This window comes from Pyricularia pennisetigena, chromosome 1 (assembly GCF_004337985.1).
Source record: "Pyricularia pennisetigena strain Br36 chromosome 1, whole genome shotgun sequence".
Classification (NCBI taxonomy): Eukaryota; Fungi; Ascomycota; class Sordariomycetes; order Magnaporthales; family Pyriculariaceae; genus Pyricularia; species Pyricularia pennisetigena.
This window is the reverse complement of record NC_043740.1, coordinates 4,418,568-4,442,138: the sequence shown is the minus strand read 5'-3', so window position 1 is coordinate 4,442,138 and position 23,571 is coordinate 4,418,568. Positions and strand designations below refer to the sequence as shown.

The 23,571-nt window shown below is 48.1% G+C and overlaps 7 protein-coding genes across 7 annotated transcripts; 4 read left to right on the top strand and 3 right to left on the bottom strand.

The window, feature by feature from the left end:
• Window positions 1–1,165: 1,165 nt before the first annotated feature.
• On the top strand, window positions 1,166–2,734 carry PpBr36_07816 (uncharacterized protein; the record flags this gene model as incomplete). The annotated part of the gene is made up of 2 exons (XM_029894950.1): window positions 1,166–2,176; window positions 2,252–2,734. The coding sequence occupies 2 exons, from the start codon at window positions 1,166–1,168 to the stop codon at window positions 2,732–2,734; spliced, it is 1,494 nt and encodes a 497-aa protein (XP_029748385.1).
• Window positions 2,735–4,098: 1,364 nt separating this feature from the next.
• On the top strand, window positions 4,099–5,955 carry PpBr36_07815 (uncharacterized protein; the record flags this gene model as incomplete). Its single annotated transcript, XM_029894949.1, has 4 exons — window positions 4,099–4,323; window positions 4,465–4,542; window positions 4,634–5,476; window positions 5,539–5,955. 4 exons carry the CDS (start codon window positions 4,099–4,101, stop codon window positions 5,953–5,955), a joined length of 1,563 nt encoding a protein of 520 aa, XP_029748298.1.
• Window positions 5,956–6,561: 606 nt separating this feature from the next.
• On the top strand, window positions 6,562–7,042 carry PpBr36_07814 (uncharacterized protein; the record flags this gene model as incomplete). Its single annotated transcript, XM_029894948.1, has 2 exons — window positions 6,562–6,832; window positions 6,966–7,042. 2 exons carry the CDS (start codon window positions 6,562–6,564, stop codon window positions 7,040–7,042), a joined length of 348 nt encoding a protein of 115 aa, XP_029748297.1.
• Window positions 7,043–11,227: 4,185 nt separating this feature from the next.
• Window positions 11,228–11,584, bottom strand: PpBr36_07813 (uncharacterized protein; the record flags this gene model as incomplete). The annotated part of the gene is made up of 1 exon (XM_029894947.1): window positions 11,228–11,584. One exon carries the CDS (start codon window positions 11,582–11,584, stop codon window positions 11,228–11,230), a length of 357 nt encoding a protein of 118 aa, XP_029748302.1.
• Window positions 11,585–13,093: 1,509 nt separating this feature from the next.
• Window positions 13,094–13,351, bottom strand: PpBr36_07812 (uncharacterized protein; the record flags this gene model as incomplete). The annotated part of the gene is made up of 1 exon (XM_029894946.1): window positions 13,094–13,351. The coding sequence occupies one exon, from the start codon at window positions 13,349–13,351 to the stop codon at window positions 13,094–13,096; it is 258 nt and encodes an 85-aa protein (XP_029748301.1).
• Window positions 13,352–16,468: 3,117 nt separating this feature from the next.
• On the bottom strand, window positions 16,469–17,020 carry PpBr36_07811 (uncharacterized protein; the record flags this gene model as incomplete). The annotated part of the gene is made up of 1 exon (XM_029894945.1): window positions 16,469–17,020. One exon carries the CDS (start codon window positions 17,018–17,020, stop codon window positions 16,469–16,471), a length of 552 nt encoding a protein of 183 aa, XP_029748300.1.
• A 5,773-nt stretch (window positions 17,021–22,793) lies between these two features.
• Window positions 22,794–23,322, top strand: PpBr36_07810 (uncharacterized protein; the record flags this gene model as incomplete). Its single annotated transcript, XM_029894944.1, has 2 exons — window positions 22,794–23,079; window positions 23,180–23,322. 2 exons carry the CDS (start codon window positions 22,794–22,796, stop codon window positions 23,320–23,322), a joined length of 429 nt encoding a protein of 142 aa, XP_029748299.1.
• Window positions 23,323–23,571: the final 249 nt, after the last annotated feature.

The window sequence follows — 23,571 nt, the reverse complement described above, 5'->3', positions numbered from 1 at the left end:
CTTGTATGTCAAATAAATCTTGTCAAAGTCATGTGAAAGTGTTGGTATGTCCGGTTAATACCTCAAGCCGCCCCTGACTTCAATTCTAGGCATTCCGCACAAGCACAGAGGGTGATGAACTCGCAAGAACCAACCAAGGGCAAGCTTTTTTTTTTTTTTTTTTTTTTTTTTTTTGATTGTGCGCGGGAGTTTATGCATGGATTTTTCGGGGGTATCCGGGACTCCTGTCTCGGCAGCCTGTCCGATGTGACGCTACACCGGATAAATGCAGTGCCTATAATCTAATTCCCGTCAGGTGGGTGGAAGGAAGATTGATCCGTCAGACAACCCCCAGCGTTGACAAACTGCGGCTGTAATTGTTGGACACGTTGGGTTATGATCGCTAGCTTGTTGCGAGTGAGAACATATGGGTGCAAATTCAGCTCATCACTTTGCGTGGGTTGTGAGGTTGGCGAGACATTATCATCCGAAACGACTCCTCATTCAGGAACCTCAATCCTTGCAAGAGGATCATCGACAATCTGCTGGTATGCAAACCAGCTTCTATCGCCAGACCCGGGACGTCGAGGACAACTCAAATAAAAGTCTCGGCTGTTTACCACTGCTTGCCGGCGGCTGTTATTTCCCTCCATCTAACCGAGCGAAACGGCTGTAAACGTGGTGTCAAATATACAAAACCAATCTATCACGGGGATTCAACCATCAGCCTCCAAACTTGGCATCGTAACATGCATCTGGTATCAAGCTTGTGTGACTGCTTACCTACGTAGACTACACCGCGTGTTCGGTAGGGATCTTAGGAAACACAAAAAGATTTCTGTCGCTTCCCAATCCCAAATCTTGGCGGTCAAGGTAGTCGACATCGCGCAGGGGGTTAAAGATAAGCGAGACGTGCCGAGCGGCTGTTCCTGGGACGCGCAGGTATAACTCGCGGCTATAGGTGGCGGACATTAGGTCAATCTAATTATCATGAGATTATTTTCATCCTCGCAGCGCGCCGGCCAGAGATGCGGGATTAGATCTCGTCAACTTTCGACTTTGAGTTATAGCCACCCAAAAAAGGAAAATGTAGAAATAGCGCTGGGCTTCCCAGCTAGGGTAGGATCACGAAAAACGGTCTTGATCTGAATCAGTACGGCCTGGAGAGCCTGTAAAATACTCAGCCATGTTCAGAGCCACGAAAGCCGCCGTGTTGGCAGCCGTCGCGGCATGCGCAACCTTTGCCTCCCCCCTATCCAAGACCGCACTGCTCGATGACTGCCTCTCCGCCGCCGAGGTGCCCATAGACGCCCCCGGCTCACCCGACTGGCTCCTGGACAGCACAACCTTCAACCTGCGGCTCAACTACACGCCGGCTGCCATCGCGACGCCCACCACGATCCCGCAGATCCAGGCCGCCGTGTCCTGTGCCGCCGGCGCGGGCCTCAAGGCCAACGCCAAGTCGGGCGGGCACAGCTACGCCTCGTTCGGCACCGGCGGCGAGGACGGCCACCTGGTGATCCAGCTCGACCGCATGAACGACGTGTCTCTGGACGCCGGCACGGGCATCGCCACCGTGCAGGGCGGCGCGAGGCTGGGCAGGATCGCCAACGAGCTGTACAAGCAGGGCAGGCGGGCCGTCAGCCACGGCACGTGCCCCGGCGTCGGGGTCGGCGGGCACGCGCTGCACGGCGGGTACGGCATGTCGTCGCACGCAAAGGGCCTGATGCTGGACTGGCTCGTTGGGGCGACCGTCGTGCTGGCCAACTCGAGCGTGGTCGAGTGCTCGGCCGACGAGAACCCGGATCTTTTCTGGGCCGTCCGCGGCGCCGGGTCGTCCATGGGCGTCGTGGCCGAGATGCGCTTCGACACGTTTGTGGCGCCCGATGAGGTGACGTACTTTGTCGCGCAGGTGCCGTGGAAGAACACGACGGCCGTGGACGGCTTCAGGGCGCTGCAGGAGTTTGCGGCCGAGCAGATGCCGTCCGAGTTGAACATGCGGCTGTTCATCACGAGGCAGTTTGCGAATCTCGAGGGCATGTACTGGGGGAACAAGACGGCATTGCAGCAGACGCTGGCTCCGTTGGTGACGGCTACTGGGGCTAGGCTGCAGTACTCGCAAACCGACGACTGGCTGGGGCAGTTGACACATTTCGGAAACGGGTTGAACTTGGACCAGTCCAGGCCTTATAAAATGGTCAGTGACCCCCTTTTCAAGCCTTGATGAGTCGCCATGATATCAACTAACTATCCCGCCGTGGAACCGAGCCAGGCCGAGACTTTTTACTCGTCCAGCCTGTACACTCACGCCCTCGACCCGACCCAGATCCAGGCTTTCGTAGACTACTGGTTCAACAAGGGCAAGACGACACGCCGCGACTGGTACGTACAGGTGGACCTGCACGGCGGCAAGAACTCGGCGGTGTCGAAGCCGGGCGCCGACTCGGCAGCGTACGCGCACCGCGACCACCTGCTCTTGTTTCTATTCTACGATCGCGTGGATGCCAAGGGGGTCTATCCGTCGGATGGATTTGCCTTCATCGACGAGTTCGCCGGCGGCTTGACCAAAACCCTCGGCGTCGACGACGGCGAGACGTGGGGTCGGTATCCCAACTATCCAGACTCGAGGCTGAGTCCTGAAAGTGCGCAAAGGGGGTACTGGGGAGGCCACCTGCAGCGACTGCGCGAGATCAAAACTGCAGTTGATCCGGGAGATATATTCCGTTACCCCCAGGGTGTGCGTCCTTTGGTTTAGTGGCCTGGTGACGTTGTGCAGGTTAGTTAGACTTTGGTAGTGACTTTTAGTCATCAATTATAACCCAAGTATGTTAGACATTATACCATGTCATGTGCATTTGTTCCGACCAAGTAGACATGCGATGAACGTTGTCCCAAACTCGTCGTATAACCGATGTTCACAAGAACGAAATATATAAAAAATGTGTTTATGGATAGATACCCCAGATACGTATTTGCAGGGGAATCAGGGGGGAAAACAAAAGGAGCTCGTATCATGCATCCTTGTGAAGTGAATCAATCGCTCGACATGACAAAGTTTAGAGGACAAGCATTCTGTACAAGGGCCTTTGGTGAACAGGCCCAGAGCCTTGGTACCAATCTGGGGCTTGATGGGCAAAGGGCGGAAATTACACCAAGAAGCACAGCCTCTTTGAGACCTGGTCTGTTGTCAACTGGCAAACAGTGGAATCATAAGGTTTTAGATCCACGCCTTCAAATGCCAAGTGGCAGGCAGACAAGGCAGAGTTCGTGTCGTGATCGCAACACCAGAAAGGTGGTGCTGGCGCCCCAGAAACAGTATCTTGTAGGTTCACATTAGCATCGACAATGAAACACTGTAGAGTTTTCACGACAAATCGATGCGAAACGAACGGTTTGCATGCATACGTCAAAATTCCACTATGAGATCATGCGGTCCCAGACTTCTTCAATCTTTGCACACTGGAATAGATGTCGAAGCGGGGAATGCATGCCCATGCAAGTTTAGGTTCAATAGACCCACATATGTGTCGTTCCAACCAATCGAGGCTCATGGAACACGACAGCAAGATGCATTTGCCATCTGCCCTTTGGCCAGGGTCAGCATCCAGCCCGCTGCCGGCGGGGTTGTGGCACTGGCAGCCTTCCCAGCAATGGCTTAGCGCCGCTTGAGCCCTGAATCAAAGTACCGGCTCCGTCGGATCAGCCGCGAATCCCTTTGAACCACCGGAAATGGGGGTTGAACAGGCTGGGTGGCTGCGTTTTTTCGACGTTTCGACACTCGTGCTTGCGATCCTTTAGTTCCATTTCTCCTCATCCCTGACCAGAGGCATCACGAGAAAAAAAAACCTCGACGACACAAGGACCGCCCAGTGCAGCATAAAACAAATGACGGCGATTGGCCTTTGCTCCTCCGACATCGCCTGATCCACCACTGCTTCAATCCCGCGACCACTTTCGAAACCTCGAAACAAGGGGCGGCGACCTTGGGACTCCACAGACCGCGCCATACTCGGTGCCAGTTGGTCAGGGCGGTACTGCCAGGCCATCTCACCGTGTGTCAAGGATTGACACTGGGAAAAAAAAAAAAAGTAAAAGGGACGTAACGGGACTCTTGGCCCAATGGCGTGGTCGAGAAATCGGACGAAGCAGCGAGGCCCGATGTCTGTGGCCTCGGTTTCATCTGTTCCGCCGCGTCGTCTGCTGCTGTCCTCAGCTTCATCGGCATTCACATACAGCGCGTGGTACTTAATAGCAGCAGTGCTGCTATTCGCTCCAATGGGGTCGGCTCACGAACACCATCAAGAGAAGATTCAGGAGGGAGAAGCGATATCAATGGATCCTATCGTACGTCTTGTCCTCGAACTTGACTTTGCGTTGTCGTCAAGGACCCTAAACCCTCGGACCATCGGCCATCTGATGCAGAACGATCCGTACCCGCGAGCGGATTCTACACTTGCAGAATTCGAGCTAACAGCCATACCTTAGGATACAACATTATGGGTTCATATCTTCGTGCAGATGCTCGCTTTCGGCGTGCTATTCCCCCTGGGAATGGTTTTAGGGGTAGGTGACCTGTGTGTTTGCTTGTATCCATCTGACAAGATCTTGCACCAGCTGGTGTACTCCTGCTAACGTTCATTTCGTGGAATCGTAGTTGGTTAAAAGCAAATGGCACGTACCTGTCCAAACCATCGCTTCTGCCATTGCCATCCTTGGCGCCATCCTCGGCCATTCGCACGGCGGCCGCGAGTTTGCCTATAGTGCCCACGCCCAATTCGGCGATGTAGTTTACGGTCTCCTTTTCGCACAAATCATCCTCGGCGTCTACCTCAAACTACACATCGAACGGGGCTTCCTTGGCCGAATCCGCAAATGGCTCGTGTTGGCGCACAGCATAAACGGAAAGGTGTTCCCCGTCGTGTCGTGGGTGCAACTTTTATTTGGCGGCATTGCGGCTCTGGGATTCTGCCACGACGATCACCTCGGACAATGCGTGGCACATTTCATCATGGGAAGCGCTTTCATAGCTTACGGAACCCTGCTCACCATCATGCTGCTGGCCGGCCAGCTTTGGCTGAGACGCACGGGCAGGTCGCAAGAGTTCTTCGACAGCGCCATAATCGCCGCCTGGGGATGCGTCAACACCTTCACCGAACATCGCTGGGGAGAGGAGTGGAGGGGCAACGATTGGCAGCACACTGCCATGGGTATCGTTTGGTGGTGTGCCGGTTTGGCTGGTGTCTGGCTCAGCCGCGGCCGTGACGGATCGCCCAAGCGGAACTTCATCCCTGGCTTCGTGCTCATCCTCACGGGATGGTCCATGTCAGCACACACTCAACATTCCATGGCCAGTTCGGCACTGCATACCATGTTTGGCTATACGCTTATGGCTGCCGGCGTGACGAGGATCATCGAAGTATCCTTTGTATTGCAAGACAAGACTGGTGTGTCAACTGCAGGGGACGAAGTCAACAGCTTTCAATATGTGCCCGTATTCGTGAGTACAATGCTTCCCGTGCTAGGTATTTCGCAGACAAGTCACTGACACAGCCCAATTAGCTACTGTTCGCCTCGGGTTATCTCTTCATGGGTGCCACAGAAGAGCAAATGGCACTTCTCGAAAGCTCACCTATGGACCACGTTGCCTACATCTTGATCCTCTACAGTCTCGCCTTCCTCACCTTCCTCTTTGTTTGCATGCTCCTTCACGTCTACGACAGGGCATCCTACAACTCGGACGCGTACAAGAATCTGACGGCAGCCAACACGGGAGACGACGCCGTTGCGGAGTCTGAGCGACGCCGGCTCCGGGATGTTGAGGAGTTTGAGCTCGACGGTCTGATGACGGATGATGAAGATGATGAGGAAGCAGCCAAGAGGAAACTGCTTTCAAAGGAGAAGGATGTGGAGGGTAGCAGCAGCACGGGGCCTGGGAGCCCGAGCACCGTCGGGAGAAATAGCGATCGGGTTGCTTGAAATGTTTTCATTGAATCCGTGGATTACGGGATATATAACACGCCGGTTACAGAAATACTTTTTCCTAAAAACCTTGAGAACTAGATTGCGTCCGTTCAGGCACACCCATGAGTGAGTGCTTTTCTTGTTGGGCACGGCCCCCCTTTTCCTATGTATATAGCATACTGCATATTGGGCCGGGTGGCGTTTTGGGTGTTGATTGACAGCTCTGCAACGATATGCATCAATAGATCTGTAGTGCTGTACTAAACTAATGGCAAATAGGCCATAGCTAATATGTCTGACGGTTTACCAGCCAAGTGCAGCTTGACGTTGGATAAAGTAATGTAGTTGGGGAAAGGCTAACATGGATTCGAGGTCACGTGCCAGTCCTCACCGCGTCGCGCGTCGATTTTAAGCGAAAGTCTCCACTAAAAAGTTTCTGGAAACCCCGCCTTGAGCCAACTCCTCTGCAATTGATCCGACGCAAAAAAAAAGACATTCAAAATCGCCATTAACCATAGCAGACGAACCACCCACCACCGCAGCACCCGTACTGTTTCCATTTCTACGCTTCAGGACTAAACCGACGGCAAAAAGCTCGCGACTAAAAAAAACCCCAACAAAATGGTCTCGGTCAGCAACCCCAACAAGCCCTCCAAGAACCGGCTCGCGGCCCGCGCGGCCAAGGGCAAAAAGGCGCAGCAAAAGTCGTCGGCCGAGGGCAAGCTGTCGCGGGTGGAGAAGGCGGCGACGAAGCGCGGCGCGCGCCCCGGGCTCCTCCCGACGTCGGGTCCCGGCGCCAAGCTGAGCTCCAAGAAGGCGCGCAAGCTGGAGAGGAAGATGGCGCATGCCATGAAGAGGAAGATGGAGGCCGAGGGGGAGGTTGAGATGAAGGGTGAGTTCTTTTTTTATTTTATTTCTTCAACTTTTGTGCTAGGCTTGCTGGGGGGCGAGAAAGAAACTCTACCGACGGTCTGTGTTTGCATGAATAGGGATGATTTGCTGACTGGTGCTTGATGTGCTGGCAGATGTTACGGAGAAGCAGTCTGCCAAGTCCGCGGACGGCGAGCCCACGACCGAGGAGATGGAGGTCGACATCTCATGAGGCCTCGAGATTTGCCTGACGCATCAGCGTGTGCTCCGATAAAACGTGAGATTATCTCGCAGCTGAGTCCAGGTCCCCAAACGACCAAATCCTTCGCGGTAACAGCACCAGGTATCAGGACGTGGGCCTTGGCTTCATGGCAGCAAAGTCTATCTCCGGAATTTGGGGTAACTTTTCTTTGGGCAATTCGATGAGACTTGACAAGTTCCATTAGGAGTCTTGGTGATTAGAGAAGAGGCACGCCAGACGTGTTTCTGCAACAACCGTTCAAGCCGGTGGTTTATGGTCGGAAAGACGGCCCAAAGCCGGCAGGGACGGGACCTTGTGCAATTGCCACCATGATCGGCTTTCGAGAACTGAATCGAGTAGTTTGCCCCTCTGGAAGCTCGTCACTTCCATAATTGCACATGCCTGTAAGCAGTTTTCACTTCAGTTAGTGTTTCTGGCATAGTGCTACATATCCCCAAGGTCTCTAAAAGTCCCGTGTTTCTTTGAAGCTCTACCTCACTGCGCATTGGGCAGTCGGGCAATATAATAGCAAACCTATGGGGTTCGATCCGTTGCAGTTGCGTACCTATGCAAACCTTGTCCGCAGTCATGCCAGGTTTATTTTCTCCATATAAGGGCCTGCCATTGGTGTATAACTCGTATCTCTTAACCCATTCCAATCAACCGACGTAGTAAGAAGCAACACCACCCTTGGTGTCGTTGTTCCGTCCATATATTAGCCGCCAGTTGATAGGCTCCTATACCTCAGCCCCCAGCAAATACCCTAGACTTCTTCAGCATTGTTGCGGTCGCAGCAAAGCTGAATAGGCTGGCTCGCACGAACTGTTTACTTGCAATGGACTGATTGAAGACACAGTATACCCACCACTTTACGATCAATAACCATTGCCCGTCGTTTTGGAGTGCCGTTCTTTGGGGGCCAAAAAGGCAAGAAATCCTGCAGCGTAATCCCCGCAGGCAGTCTGATGGTTCGGCAATTTTCGCCAAAAAGGACGAATTTGTGCCTCCTTGTTTGGCGAAGAAGAGTGATATACTGTTTATGAGCTGTGTAAGTAATATCTTGATTGGCAGTCGACAGCGTGCTATAAGTGTTGGATCTGGTTCTGTCAGCGTCCAAATGTTACACGCTTCGGAGTCGACACGCCTTCGCTTTATATGAGCCCCATTACGTGGTCCCAGTCGCGCCTTAATATCGCATATTGTCACGAAAGCGATCCCAGAGAGGCGAGGCTGCGATAGAGGGGCGATTTTGTTCGAAGATCTCAAGCTAAGTATAAAGGAAGAAGAAAGGCATGTAGTGCCAATCTGCGTAGCGGACTGCAACTCGAACAAACACTCTCCGTGATCGCAGTGACACGAACCCGTTTTCAATAAATGTCGTCTCCAACTCCCAAGGTGTGTCTCTCGCATCACTGTCGTGTTGACTATCGAACAAACGAAGCCCGGCGCCTTGTCTCGTGGGGTGGAGCTAGTCACGGTTGACAGTGGCCCAGGCACGCCACGCCGTAACGCATTTTGCTTTGATGACGCATGGCTAACAGCGCTCTTATAGCAGCAGGAATCCGCAAGGCGTGTAAAACATATTTAATCTTGGTAGTTTTTCTAGCAGATTCAATTACTGGGTTTCAAACTTTACATACCTCTTATTTGCGATTATTTTTCAACTGTCGGGCAAAGGAAAAACTGGCTTTGAAATAATCTGGGTGCAATAACCTCGCAGGCATACAAGGCCAAAGCAGCAAAATGTTTTCCAAGAACATTCATCGTCTCTTTCCTTACATAGACGTCGGGGGTTCAACTGATTTAAAACATCCCGGGATGCTAAATTCACTTTTTCATCCGATAAAGGGGAAGCTGCGACAATTGCAACTGTGGCGAAAATGATGATCGAAGAGTGTATTTTCATTGTAAAGATATGATAAAAATGTAGTACTGGAAAGGGAAGGAAATAAAATGTTGCTAAGTTGGACGGGTGAAATTGACAAACAGCAATGATGACGATTATATGTAACCTTTGGATATTCCAATTAATTTCTGCGGGTTATACATGGTATATTATATTAGGTAGTGATCGCTATTTGTACTTGAAATAAGTACAAAACAAACATATAAATAAATCTCTCTCAACTAATAGTAAGTGTTAGGGGGCTAGCCCCTGAGGGTGGGAGCCGGTGGCGCACCGGCGTAACCACATGAATTAGAATAAGTTAAACGCAGGTAACAGCTGCGGTATATATAGCGAGAGAGCACTCTTTAGTGCACAAGGCGCACTGTATATAGTTCTCACGCTTATAGAACTTCAATTTTATCAATCATGCATTCAGAGTACGTTGCCAGGGCAAGACCCTCGCGTTAGTTAAAGGCTTTAACATAGTTTTGTTAAATACGTAAGTTATTAATCAAATATGTGGGTTTCTTAATGCGAGGATCGGACCTCCAGACCTACCCTCAGAATCACCACTCCACCCCACCAGCCACGGTAAGCCTAGGGCGTGCAAAGGGTCTTCTAATTCCGAGTTCGAAGGCGTCTTTTGAGCGCGTAATCAATTGTAATTTCTCCCTTCTTTGTTCTTTTTTTACATTTAGTTTTGAATTTTCGAATAAAACCGCCCTTATATTGCAATTGCAGCCTTGTCTCTTTAGGATCTTATTCCTGACATATGTTAGAGAACCTCAGTGTATTGGGCACTATCAAAGACAAATTTTGAATTGCACAGGCACGCAGTGCCAATCGCGTACATGTGTTCAAGCGAACAAACAACAAACTCACCGGGCGCCTTGTTACGTAAGGTAGGGCTAGGTACGGTTGAGAGTCGCCCTGGCACGGCACTCCGTAGCAGTTCTACCTTGAATATATTTCACATTGACTTGAGTTTTATACCGGCAATTTTTCTTTTACAAATGTAATATATAATAGATATATAGTACTAGCTTGCACCTTTTATAAAGAGATAGAACTATAAAGTTTTATCCCCAAAATAAGATCCCTCTCTGGGTACACGTGAACGCAGCGCAACCCCCTTGTTAGGTACATATATATGATGTACCTGCGTGATTCGACTAAAGCCCTAAGGTAAACCTTATAAAGTCGTAACAAATCCGTCCTAGTACCACCTAATACAAGTTCCTCGCATCCCTGCTGCCTCAGCCTGGTCATACAAACTATTATATGAGGCTTTCGCGTCAGATAAAGTCGCCCAACCGTTATGTACCATAACTAGCAATGCTTTTTTGATATAATCCCAGCAATCTTTATCACTATCCGGAAGAAGAGTATCGGTATTAATGGCCCGGTCTAAATGGTTAAATGGAATACTGGAGCTGCCGGGAACATTGCTGGTAACTTTATAAATCGATGTGTTGATAAAGCTGGCACTAAATCTGGCTTTTCGTGTCATTTTAAACTAACCCACAGGTATTGCGTTCGGAAGAAAAGAATTAATACGAAAAAAGATCAAAAACATACGACACCAAGGATTCCCCAGTGGTCACCCAATTGAGTACTAGTTCGGCCCTCACTGGTTTGACTAGGGGAGAGCGGACGGGATCCCGTATATTCCAGTGGGTATGGTCGTATGTGCTGAAATGGGCGATAGTGCTTATTGAAAAGCATAAAAAAATATAGGAGAAACAAAAAGGAAAAAACATACAACACCGAGGATTCCCCAGTGGTCACCCACCTGAGTACTAGTTCGGCCCTCACTGGTTTGACTAGGGGAGAGCGGACGGGATCCCGTATTTTCCAGTGGGTATGGTCGTATGTGTTGGTACATCAATTTTACTGATATTATATTCCCCAACGGACACATGTATAATGTGTGTGCATTCGTCGATGGACCTGATAAACTACTTCCTCGTCATGGTGTGTTGGCCCTTTTGGTTGAAGTTGAGCAGCAATCTGGTCCACATTGTTCCTAGTGCCTAGGAATGATGCAGTAAAGCAGGAGAATCATTTAATAACTGCGTACCCTGCATGGCTCTCCCAGCTCTGGCTCTGATTGTAGCAGTGGGCGTATCTCTCATTTGACAAATACCGAGGCAGGAGGCAAACCGAGGTAGCCAAAGCGCAAGGAAACGGGCCTTTTGATGCGTCCAGCCACCGTATCAGATCTTTACGAGGTTTGTTTCTTTTACGACGTATTCAAAGCGTGCACATCCATCCACTCATCCCTCCGTCTAGCACTTTGCCCTCTTTTTGACGGCCTTGCTGCGGCGCCAGAAATATACATCTATGATGAATCTAAGCATCATACTAGTCATGAGCAGCATCGAATGGGCGGTGCTGAAACCCATGCCCTCGGTCAGGATGATGGGCATGAAGAAGGCGAGCGCATAGCTGGGCATAGCAGACGCCAGCAGGTTGAAAGCCCAAAAGTACGACTTGCAATCGGGGAGGTGGTGGAAGATTTTGGCCCCCGTCGCCTTGTCCTGTTCGGCGTCGCCGCGGTCTTGGTCGATGCGGTCCAAGACGTGGGCTTGTCCGCGGGGCGTGAGGAACCCGCTGGCCTTGTTGGGGATTATGACCTCGTACATTTTGCCCTTGATGCCCGGTTTGCCATGTCACGCTTGAATCAGAATCCATGCCCGCCACGGCAGCCATCGCCAGCCGTCGGCTTGATTGTCCGAAGCTGAATCTTCTCGCGTCCGGCGAGGTTGGCGGCTGACGGCTGCTTCCTAAGCCTCCATTGCGAAACACAAAAGCCTCAAAACAAGCCACGGAGGAGCGACCAGATTTTGATTGGGTTGAGCCGGCACCACTCTGCGCTGCATGGAAACGATGCTTCGAATATCTGTGACGCAGTCTCCACGAATTCCTTGGGGCTCAACAGCCCAACCTCCTCTAGCAGCTTCGGTCTGAGCTTTATCTGCGGTTTCCTGATATCTTGCTGCCTGATATCAATTTGTGAGTATTCAAGCGGAATCGAGCTTAGACTTCCGCTGGATTTGGATCTATCTTGGATTGTAATTGATTCTTTTATTGTTATTTGAAGGGATTTGAGGGAATATACTAGGTCCAGATTGATAATTAGGGGGGTCGGATAATTATTAGCTGGGCCAGCAGGATAGCCAAGGATGATCATTTCTGACGCCCTACCTGTCCCTGAAATCACTGCACTGGAGAGCGGTTTGGCTGGTGCTGTGAAAACTGTGGAAAACTGTACGGGCGGCACAAACGAACCTCTGTCGCTTTTGTTCCAGGACTCCAAAGATGGGACGCTGGCTGGGTTGAGGCGACTCTAGATCTGCAGGAAAGTGGACCGCAGGTAAGTGCATTCTGCCGTTTTTGAGTAGTGATCCACGGGTCAATAAGAAAGAAAAAGCTTAAGCAACTGCGCGCAAACCTGACAGAACTACAAGAGTACCGAGTAAAAAAAGCACCACTAGCTCCAGCCAGTATTACATACAACATCCCTGATACTTAGACCATAGTTGTCTGGATGCGGAAAGAGAGTAAAGCAACTTTGGTTGCAAACTGAGCTTTTTTTGTTTACTATATAGGCCTAGTGAATCGTTTGTGCCAGGGGCTGGCTTTTATGTTAATATGCATAGGGTGATGTTTATGAATCTCATCTTCACGTAGTACTTTGGGTCCTTGGGAGCTGAAATAAAGAACTAGGCCAGTGCCAATACCTACATTTCATTGTCTCCTTCTCATCGGCTAAATAGGAAGGGAAAATATTTGCAATCTGCTGCGGATAAGAAAGTTGGCTGATTTGTAAACCTCGTTTACACCTAGGCATTCGGTGTTGAGATAATAAGTAGTGCGAATTGAATGGGGATTTGCATGTTTATTTATTCCTCTTTCTCTCTTCCGCCTTGTTTTCTCTCATTTTTTTTTCTCATTTCAAACAACACCAAAGAGTAACTTACTTACAATCTGTTCCAATACAAAAGAAAAAGGTTTACGTGTCTAAAAAGTAAGGCACCTGAATCGCACGCGCATCTATCTGCCCAACTGCAATAGTTATTTCGTTCTTCCAAAATATAATAAAACTAATCCCCCAAGAGGTTTTGTTCCTTGTTTGTTTTTGACCTTTTTTTTTACTTCCCCTTCAAGTCGCTGCACTTCTTTTCGCAATGTTTCTCTTTTTTCCACGGGAAGCCCCTGTAATTCGTACGACACAGCTCCATGCAGAGTTCCCATTGATTATGAAAGGGAATTTTGTCCGGGTCGTCAAGGTCAGCGGCCGCCCGGTTCCCTGCTGCCGTGCGAGGTGCATCCTGGTTTCCTGACGGCATTGGGCTAGCGAGGATGGACTGGGCCAGAAAAGAAGCAGCGATAATCGACGAGAGTTGCATTTTGTGTTATCGGACGTTATATGGCGTAGTTTCAAACGTTGAACAATTTCCCTAGGGTTGCGTGAGCTCTAATCAGGCCGGTTAATGGTGGACGTCAGTTAAACACTTCTGTTTCTTCAAAGGAAACAAAGCCGTGACACTGCCTAGACTGCAGGAGAAAGCGGGCGCTGGTAACAAAAACGCTAAAACTCGCAGATTTGACTGGCCCTGGTAAAAGGGAATTTGATGGTGGGGGGGATCAATTACTGGGCAGGGATACTTACAAAAAGCGAACCTGTGCAAAGAACAAATGAGCGAATCCTGAGATGGTGAGCAAGGAGGCTTTTACGACAGCTGGATGGAGGCAAAACAACTTCCCTATATACCTTTTTGGCGGGAGTGGAGGTGTTAGCTCGCCTGTAGTTGGGTAAAAACAGCCTAGTCATAAACCTGGTAAGCAAGTATGTTAATGCGCTTATGGTGAGCAACTCCACTCCCTTACTCCGATCTGCAAATCTTTTATTGGAGAGTGGCCTTGCCTCGTGGATCAAATTCTACAACCAGGTTTTGTCCCTGACAGGGCTACCCTAATCTTTCAGCCGATTTCTCAGAACTTCAGAAGGTGCTGGTGTTGCTTAAGTCGCATTACAACCTGAACTTTTTAACCTGCCTTTAAGTAAAGCGCTTGAGCATCTACACATCAACAATCAAGAGGCCGTTTCCCTTGTCTTGGAATCCGCTGGAAGGAGGAACGACTCTGCTCTGACCTAATTTCCCTCCGCGACCATCATGATTCGGTGCGTCGCCGTAGTTTGAAAACTTTCTCACAAAACCCGTACAAAAGCCAACTTACAAGAAAAAAAGAAAAGAAAATTTGTTTAGACCCTGTACTTAAAAAGATTGACTATCCGTATTATTCAAAAGTTATATGAAATTATATTAAAACATGTAGCTCCACATTCTAGTTTCTCCAAGGGCCGCATTTTACCTAGTTTCTGCCGGTTTGCAAGCAATCTTGCGAGTGGGTAAATTAGCTATATGTGAACGTGACCCTTGTGAAAGGCCTTGTGATTTTCAATAGACTAATGCGACAACGTTAATGACTACTAACAAGGTAAAGGCCATGCATTAAAATACCGGCTTTGCTTTGTTATATTATTTCATAAATTGCAGCGGTTATACGAATTTCTTTATTACCAATTTCCTAGCGTTCAGGCAAGTAACTGGAATTTCATGCCCCAGATTCAGAAGAAAGGGGAATCGTTGGCAGCCCTGATATTGCGCCTGGAGTGTTTAGCTGCTATTCCGGAAACCAGGTGGATTAAGCTCCTTTTAACGGCAATACACCTAAGAAATATTGCTGATAAAACCCAGGATTATAAATTAAAGATGATATGTATTTACTTAACTGTTAAGGAAGCGACTGTTTGATTCCTTGGTGATTTGAGTGCGAACAAGCTTTAAAGTTTTATGGTTTTACCGGTTGGCTAAAAGTAGCATATCTGAATCATAATTCGTCTAACGTATGTTGATTCCTATGTAAGTTTATATTTCAAATTGCTTAACAGTAATTTCTTTTTGGGTAAGGAGGTGTATTTTTCTAGAGCATACTATACTTCACATTCATTAAATTATCGACATCTACTTCCTTTTATTTGTTTTGCTTTTAATTTTAAAGCAAGTTGTTTTAATATTAAACAGTATTACTGAATGCTCAACGGTGCGGTTATTAGTCATTTTTAACTCGACTAGCGCTTATATAACCTTGGAAAATTACATGTTACGTCTCCGAGCTTTATTGCAAGTTGGTAAGTTCGCATATATTGACTGCCTGGCCCGGGTTGACCGGCCAACAGCAAAGGCATTGAATAGATACTGAAATTATCGCACGACGAACCTGGTTTTCGCTATTACCGGAGCAGCGCCACGAACATGGGAGCCCAGTAATTTATAAATTGCAAGCAACTTAAATTGAGAAATTTCCTGCGAGCAATAACACAAGTGAGAATAAATTAAAAGCAACACGCACAAGTTTGTCTCCAGCCCGTCGTGCCCCTAGACTAGTACCATCCTACATCCAAACTGCGATTCGGCCCCAAAATAGCAACCGGCTCCATCAATCCGACCAAGTCAACCAAGGACTCAAAGAGCTGGCATAATTCCGTAAATACTTTGCTTTGTATTTGTTAAACTTTTACAAATTAATAGCGAGTTCTGTAAGTAATGAAGGCGTTAATTCAAAACAGGATTTTGATTATGAGTGTTTGTATTAATTAGTCAAGTTGCGATTGAATCATACATTTTGGTCTACTTTCTATTTGTTAGTCAGACAGAATTATTATGTCTCCATGGACCATGGTATATCCCTGAATGTTAACATGCAGACGTGCCACTTTGCAAACTCAAACTACTTGTTTGTGCTGGTTATGACTCAAGCAGTTCGAAATGATTCGTCTTGTATTATTACGGACTGGTGTGCCTGGGCGACTAACAGCTGTGGCCGGCCTTAGCTTATGTAGCACGACGCCAGGCCTAGTTTATTGTTTGTTCGCTCAAGCGCGCACACGCGATTGGCACTGCGTGTCTTTCTTGTTTCTTTACAGTAGCTCTGGATACTCGAATAAAATCACATCTGCATTGCAGCTTTGCATCATTGGTGTGGTTTTGGTGACAAACAGAGACTGAGAATATTAAATAGCACCTAAGTAGTCCCTGCATGCGGCAAGCCTACGACGTAACGGGAGTAAATACAGCCTGAACAAACAAGAGGCAAATTACGTGGTAAATGCCAGGGATTAAAACGCCTAGAGTCCTCGCTGCCAACACTTTGTAAAAACACGGTTTATATTGAGAATACACTTTTGACTTTATAAAGAATGTCCTATTTGGATTGCTCAGCAGCAGACTCGCATGCAACTTACTATACCCAGAAGTTGATTCCCCCACAACGTAATTTTTTTTTTCTTTTTTTCTTTTTTTGAGGAAATGTGTTCTTTGAATTTAAAATAGAAGAATTGGTTGTTCATCTTTGAGCACTCCAGGTGCCATGCTATGAAGAGAAGCCAGCCCCGTTCTTGGTTCCCTTGTAGCATTGGCCGGCGAGGAGCGGTCCTCTTTGACTGTTCCTGGCTCTGGGGCTTATCGGGAGTGTTTGATGCGCTTCCATTCCCGAGTATTGATATCATGGCCATCACCGGGAGCGGATGCGACCGGAGGCGGAGGGCTAGACCGACCAGGGCTGCTCTGCTGTTTCGTCTCTATCGGCTCACTGACTGCTGGCTTTGGCAATGGCCTTGGCACGCGGCGGGGTTCTGGTTTCCTGTTGAGTGCCTCTTCTTGGATTTCGTCGGGAGTGCCGACAAAAAAACCGGGATAACCGTTTGACCTTTTTGAATGTTTCGGGGAGTCGGAACCCTTTGAAGCAGACGCAGGTATCTCTTTCACATTGTCGTCGAAACGAACCTTTTCGGCCGGGCGAGAACGAGCGGGCTCCAGCGCGCCGACAACATAACCGTCCGGTCGAAGTCTACTGTTCAGGACCTTGGCCGTATGGCCAGGTGAAGGGTTAACCGTCTTCGGGGGGGGTGGGAGAACCTTGGGTTCCCGCTCGACCGGGCCGCTATAGTATTGTTCGTTGGACACGGCCAAAACTCCAGCCATGAGGAATGGGAGAAGAAAGTGGGCACGCATCTTGAGAAAGAGTGAGAAAAAAAAAAAAAAAAAAAAAAAAAAAAAAAAAAAAAAAAAAAAAAAAAAAAAGCTATGCAGCTAAATTGTTAAGGCAATTGAGAAAAAAAAAAAGAAAAAGCGCAACGCTTTTTGCAGATGAACCGAATGGAGTTAAACACAAAGGTCGATAGTGAGGAGAGAAAGATAACAATAGACGCCTTGAGAATTTCAAACGTATCTATATATCGGTAGGTATTTAACTTTCTGCGTGGTATACTCGGCTAATCACAGCAGGAATCGCAGCGACGAAAATAATGGTGCTTGTCCTTGGTTGCTTGGGTGAGCCGACGGCCTCGAAACCAGCCAAACCTGGTTGGCGTGGCTAACTTGAACAGTCAACTTCTAACTATATCTTAACAGATAGTATAGTGTCCTAAAAACTCATTTAAAATCGACTAGGGCTGAGCTAAAAATTGCCAAGTCTATGATTCGCGCAGCAATGCGGAAAATGATTACGTTCTTACCGAGACGATACCGACAAGGAATATGGCCGATTATAAAAAGATACAAAAAAAAGGCATTCTTCTTGTAATGCAAATTTTCTGCAAAATCTTTTGTTCTTCATTGGCCGGTTTATTCCAATCCTGATTCATTTCGACGCTAGACCTGGTACTTAGGGGCTGTACGTTGTGGGCCCCCTCAAAGAGGGGGTGACAAAACCATGATTTTCGACAAAACCGTGGGCCAGATGGCGTACAATATGTAATGGTTCGCCAACCCACTAACAAAAACGGGATGCAGTTCAATTCTTTAAATTATAAAGGCCGCACCAATTTAACTGAAAATAAACTGTAAAACACGTTATATGTTGTTTTAAATGCAGAACTATACTATACTTATTGCTATTTTTAATCAAAATAATTTTTACATTTTGTATAAAAATACTTAATTTTAAAATTCGAATTTTTGAGAATAAAATAAAAAGTTAATAAATTATAAATAAATTATACTAAATAAGAAACTCAAAAATTTGATCTACATATATTACAGTTCTTCAATTAGAATAATGCACAATGGCTTTTATCAATTGTTTTTAGACTAAGTCGGTACGGCCGTTATTACTTTTAAAAAATTAAAATGCACTCCGCTTTTGTTAGTGGGTTGGCGAGTCATCACATATTGTAAACCATCTGGCCCACGATCTTGTCGAAAATCATGGTTTTGTAACCCCTTCTTTGAGGGGGCCCACAACGTACAGCCCCCAAGTAATTACCCAGACTTGGGTTTACAATCAACTTGTTTCCTAATTATACAGGCAAAAGCAATGTCAAAACGCAACACCTCTAATCAACATCTGTTTTCATATACGGTCATAGCAACCGGAATATAGGGATCCCGTTCGCTCCTTTCTCGTTAAACCAGCGAGGGCAAGATCGATACGAAATGCTCAAGGAACAGAAAGAGCCCCAGCTTGACAGGCCTGGATCACAATTGTAGTTGATGGCTGTTTGCCATTTGGCGCTTATCCTGGCTTTGACATTTTCTGTTCTTCTATCTTTCTCCTCGGAAAGAAGGCGCCTGCTGCTCCCAATTCTATTTGTGCAAGAAACGCAGAAGCTCGCTACTGTTTTTCTCTCATTCGCTTTTGTAACTATTGCCGACTTGCCCTTTTTCATCTTGCCGAGAATGACATGTGTGACGAGGTGTGTGGCGAGGTTGATCAACTGCTGCCCNNCTATGCAGTAAGCCAGCAACGCCAAGTTGTTAAGCCTAAGCTGATTCTTGTGTATTTGAATGACGCACCGCTTTGCTCTCCGAGGCTGTGTTCTGCTCTTTACCTTTCGCAAGTTAATATCCAACCCTCTGTCTAAGCCTTGCAATCTATTGGTGCAGTCCAACGACTTTGGGCAACGCGCATGACGTGGCGTTGTGGCAACTCTTCTTTTGGCCTGTTTTGTTTTTCTTTTTTTTTTTTTTTTGGTTTTGTTCATATATGTATTTCGAGTCACAAGGATGAAACGTCAAAACCCCCGCCCTCAGGTCAACGGCCTGATCAAAGACATGAAGAAACCCTTGACGATTCCTTGGGACCAGACCGTCCAGCCAAGGCGGGCTACAGGGCTCGAAGGATGGAGGAAAAGTGAGACGTGCTGGTAGAAGTCTCGGACGGCAAGACTGGTTGGTTTCTGCACGTCTTTCGAAGCTGGTCGGTACGAACCGCGTTACGCGTTACACGTCAACTGACCCCCAAGCTTGCCGAGTGCGGCAGAGCAGCAACCATCGCCGCCATTACTTGGGAAGGCGAAAGGGATGGCCCGCAGTGCGGTGCCGAACAGGCCAAACAGGAGGTCACTAGTCACTACCGTTTGCAGGTGGGTGCTTGGCGCCGACTTTGCGACGTTGCCAGATTGTTCCGGGCAGGCTTGGAAGTACGCCAGATGAACTGAGGGAGATTAAAATGCAAAGAATCCGTTTTCAGAGATAAAATGTATCCAGAAGCTGTCAGTAACAATGGGTTCCGGGCACCAACTCCAGCTGTCTGTCTGGATACTACATGATAACAGCCACGTGATGACGTATAAATCGGTCTGGTCAGGTTAACGTAACCGTTTAATACCTTTGTTCTATCATTTATATAATGTAATCATAAGCCATGATCTATTAATCAATGCACTAGGTAGCGCATCCTCACGCTACTCTTTCCATTCGTCATGTCAGCATTAGAAAATTGAGCTTGAAGGCACGGAAACTTTTTTTAATATTATTCAAGTTGGCAGCTTCCTTTTTAGAAAATGGTATCTTATTTGTAAACCTTTTGCACGCTGACATGCCATACCATGATATTAATAGCATCCTTGCCGCCCATTTTTCCCAGTCGGTAAAATCCCCGAAACTTGTGCTTCACCAATCCTTGAGAATCGCTGCCTCTACAAGAAAGTACACACAAATAGACCGTCTATTGAAAATAAAGTGACGCCTATGTCTTGCCAATGCTTTCTATATAAAATGGAGAAAGGGAATCATGGGCATACTGAGGGAGTGAGCAAGTTCCCCAAAAACCAACTCCTCTAAGCCATCAAACCGACGACCCCTTCTCGCCCGGGCTTGGGGTGGTCCACGTCCGCTTTTGGTAAGCCCTGGCCGTGCCCACGATGGGGAGGCGGGTCTGTCTGCTCTGGTCGATGCCTTAAACGTACATGTAGCCGCCCGCGACGGTGACCTCTTTGCCGCTACCGGTCGATTCTCAGGGGTCCGCTTTGCCTGGAGCGGCTTCAGCGTGTTCCCTAACCGTGCATGTCCCCTGTTCGTCCCAAGGACAGAGACCTCCCTTGCGGGTTCAACTTCTGCCGGCGAGTGATCGTCGACACGGTAAAGAGAGAGAGAGAGAGGCGCTCAGGGCTCACTTTGTGGGCACCAAGATGGAGGTGAAGGAGATGAATTGCCCGGGGCCGGACATTCCAACGCATCAGTATCAAAAGGTTACTATGCAGGCGGAGTGTGTGGGGAGACAACGGGGTCGTTTAGAAAAGGTGCTAATTGGAATTCAATTTCCATTAGCAGAACGCAAGAATCGGGGTAGTCTAGGGCTTGAGATTCTCACAATGCAGTGAGACATTTGACAGGCTGGTGCTACACTGGTCTTGGGACTATCTACAGGTGAGCTTCGTTGCTCTCTGTCTTTTCGCATTTTGCTCAAACGCACCTTGCATATCAACATGGGCGGGCTTTGCTTCCATAAACTGTTCGCTGAGCAGGCTGTTTCTTGCTGCTTGGCAGGAATGATTTTAGTTTCATTGTTGCCTAGGCAGAAGGACGCGCATTGTCATGCCTGTACATTGTGTTCTTCCGATAGATAATCTATTTTTATTTGCAGGCATTTATTGAACTGTCACGAGTGATATTAATTTATGTTGTTTTGATCATGCCATACCAAGAATTTTCAAAGGATAACAATGTCATGACAAGATTAGAATTTGTAATGTGATTATAGTTGCTAGGGAAGAGCGATTGATTGACTTTACTATTTCTGCTAAGAAAATTGATGCAGTAAAGGCGTTTTAGAGCTCAGAAACGTTATTGAGACATTGAGGAGGGATCTTGGCTGGTAACATGAGAAGCAAAGGCGTCCGTTTATGGGCGCCTCGGATCACGAACTTATTGATTTTGCTCCCATACCAACTTTTTGAGGACCCGACTAGTACTCAGATAGGTGACCACTGGGGAATTCTCGGTATTTAGATGCTTTGATGACTGCTTTGTTCTTCTCCTCCAACTTGTCATTTTGATCTCAGCTGCAAGATGTGGTTGACAGGTATCCTCTTGATCATGGCAGATATCCAAGGATTCACCCTCGAAGCGCAGCCTTCACACGAATGAGATCGATCCAGCCGAACGTGGGTCTCATGCACTATGGACATCCTTGAATGCAAGGGCTGCTCCTGACAACTGACTTTTGTTCTGACACATTTATGGATAACCACCCAACCCAGCAGGATGGTACACTTTTCATGATCTTGAGAGGACACTCTTTGAAGTTATATGCCGCCCTCGCTTTGCGAGATAAGCCTGCATGGTTCCTTGGCAGATGTGCGAAATTGAGGTTTTGTGTTTACTGTACCAGACCCGCAAGGCCCAATGATCCTACGCAAATACTCTTTCTCGCGTGCATTTAGCGAATTTGTAACATGGTGCTGTGCACTTTACGTTGTAATGATGACAAGCGTGTCGTCAAGGGTCCGGCACGTTGAGCACCTATCGAATGAACTTCTTTCAAACCCAGTTCTGACTCTCTTGTTGACTAGAACGAAGTAAGAGGTGGAATTAGCAATATCAATTTCGTTTTCATGAATGAAGGTGCTTGCGAGGGGCGATAGGCTTCCCTCGTTGCCTCATGCCCGAACGCTCGCTGGCTGGACTTGCTCATTTTGCGGCCAATACGCCGCGAAAGGCAAAAATCTGACCAATAGGAAAGAGTCCTTTTTGTTGCATTCTTTTGGAGTTGAATTGCATTGAGGCTCCACCAGTATGGATCAGGCTCATCAGCAACCGAGCGAATGTAATCAGGCCAAGACATGAGGAGTAGACTCTACTCAGTCTATCAACGCGCAATCTACTGCCGAGGTGAGGACTCGGCCAAGTTTTCCCACGTTGTTTTCGCATCTTTCGGCCCACTGACAAAAAAGAAAATGCCGAATTGTGATAGTCTTACCGGTCCCGCAGAAGCTTGATTTTGATTGCAAATGTAACTCCCCGACGAGGGGAACTGGGCTCATCCTTGATAACGCCTTGCGGATTCAGCGAATTTGACGGGTGTCACAATCATCCTCGGCGGCGGAAGCGAGACGTGGTCTCGTCAACGATGGTTTGTTGACCCATAAATATGATTAGCAGCTCCCTAATCCAGCCTCGGAGACATCCGTTGCCAGGTTGGCGGGGCTCCAGCACGAGTGGAGCTTTCAATGCTTATCTTTGATTCCAATTTAACTATGGGCCATCCGGATCATGATTCTTTTTCTACTTTAGGAAGGAAGGCTGGAATTCCTTCGTCGGCTCGTAAGCAAGGTGGGTTCTATCGATCTGGGGAGTATGGCGCGAAGAGTGGGCGATAGGGGCCAAAGCATAAGAAAGGAGCCCTGGTTCGCGATGCTTGGCGATCTCATCAACCACTGTTCTTCGTCTCCCCATCATTATTCACTCGACCTTGAAAAGGAAGCACAAGGAACAAGACACAAAGTAGTTTGGAACGAAAGAAGGCCAAACCACAACCCCCCCCACCCCCAATCCAGTCGCAAGCATGCAGTACTCTCTCGCCATCCTGACAACCCTCTTCCTGGGCACCGCCACCGCTGTCGCTCTGCCCGCCGCGCCGGAGAGCCAGGAAGCGGCGGCCAAGACGCTCGTCAAGGTCAACCTCCCCGCGCCCGACAACTGGCTGACCGGCTCGCGACTCTTCCCATCCAACATCATCGCCTCGTACAACGCCGAGCTGAAGGACTACCAAACGGCCGACGCTTGGAACGCATTTGTCCTGGAAAAGTGCCAGAGCTACAACGCCTGCACCTCGACTGCGAGTTATCAGGGTGAGAAAGCTTTTGTTTCTTTTTTTCTTTTCAGTATTTGCTCGCGATACAAACAACAACAAGGCTTTTATCTGCTGACACGACGCGGCCCAATCCATAGCCATCAACAGCGGCAGCACGGGCGGCCGCTACTGGTTCGGCGAGGTTTACCGAGGTGGCGCCACCACTCCGGCCGACTACGAGCGCGTTCCCGATGCGGCCTTTGGCGTGACCAACTCGCAGATGTACACCATTCAAGCTTAGGAAGGAACCTTGCTGAGTGTTTGTTTTTCTCTCGCTGCTTATGATATTCTTTTCTTCTCGGTTACTTCCCTTTTTTTTTTTTCTTTTTTTTTTTCTTAAAGTGGTATAGCCAGGCCACGTAAAGACACAGTAGCTGCATGAAGTTGGGTCCCTAATGTAATTTAGCACAGCCCTAATGATGAAAAAAAAAGAAAAAAAATTAGAACCACCTTGGGTTCAGTGCTCATGCAAGTTGAAAAGTTTGTGAGC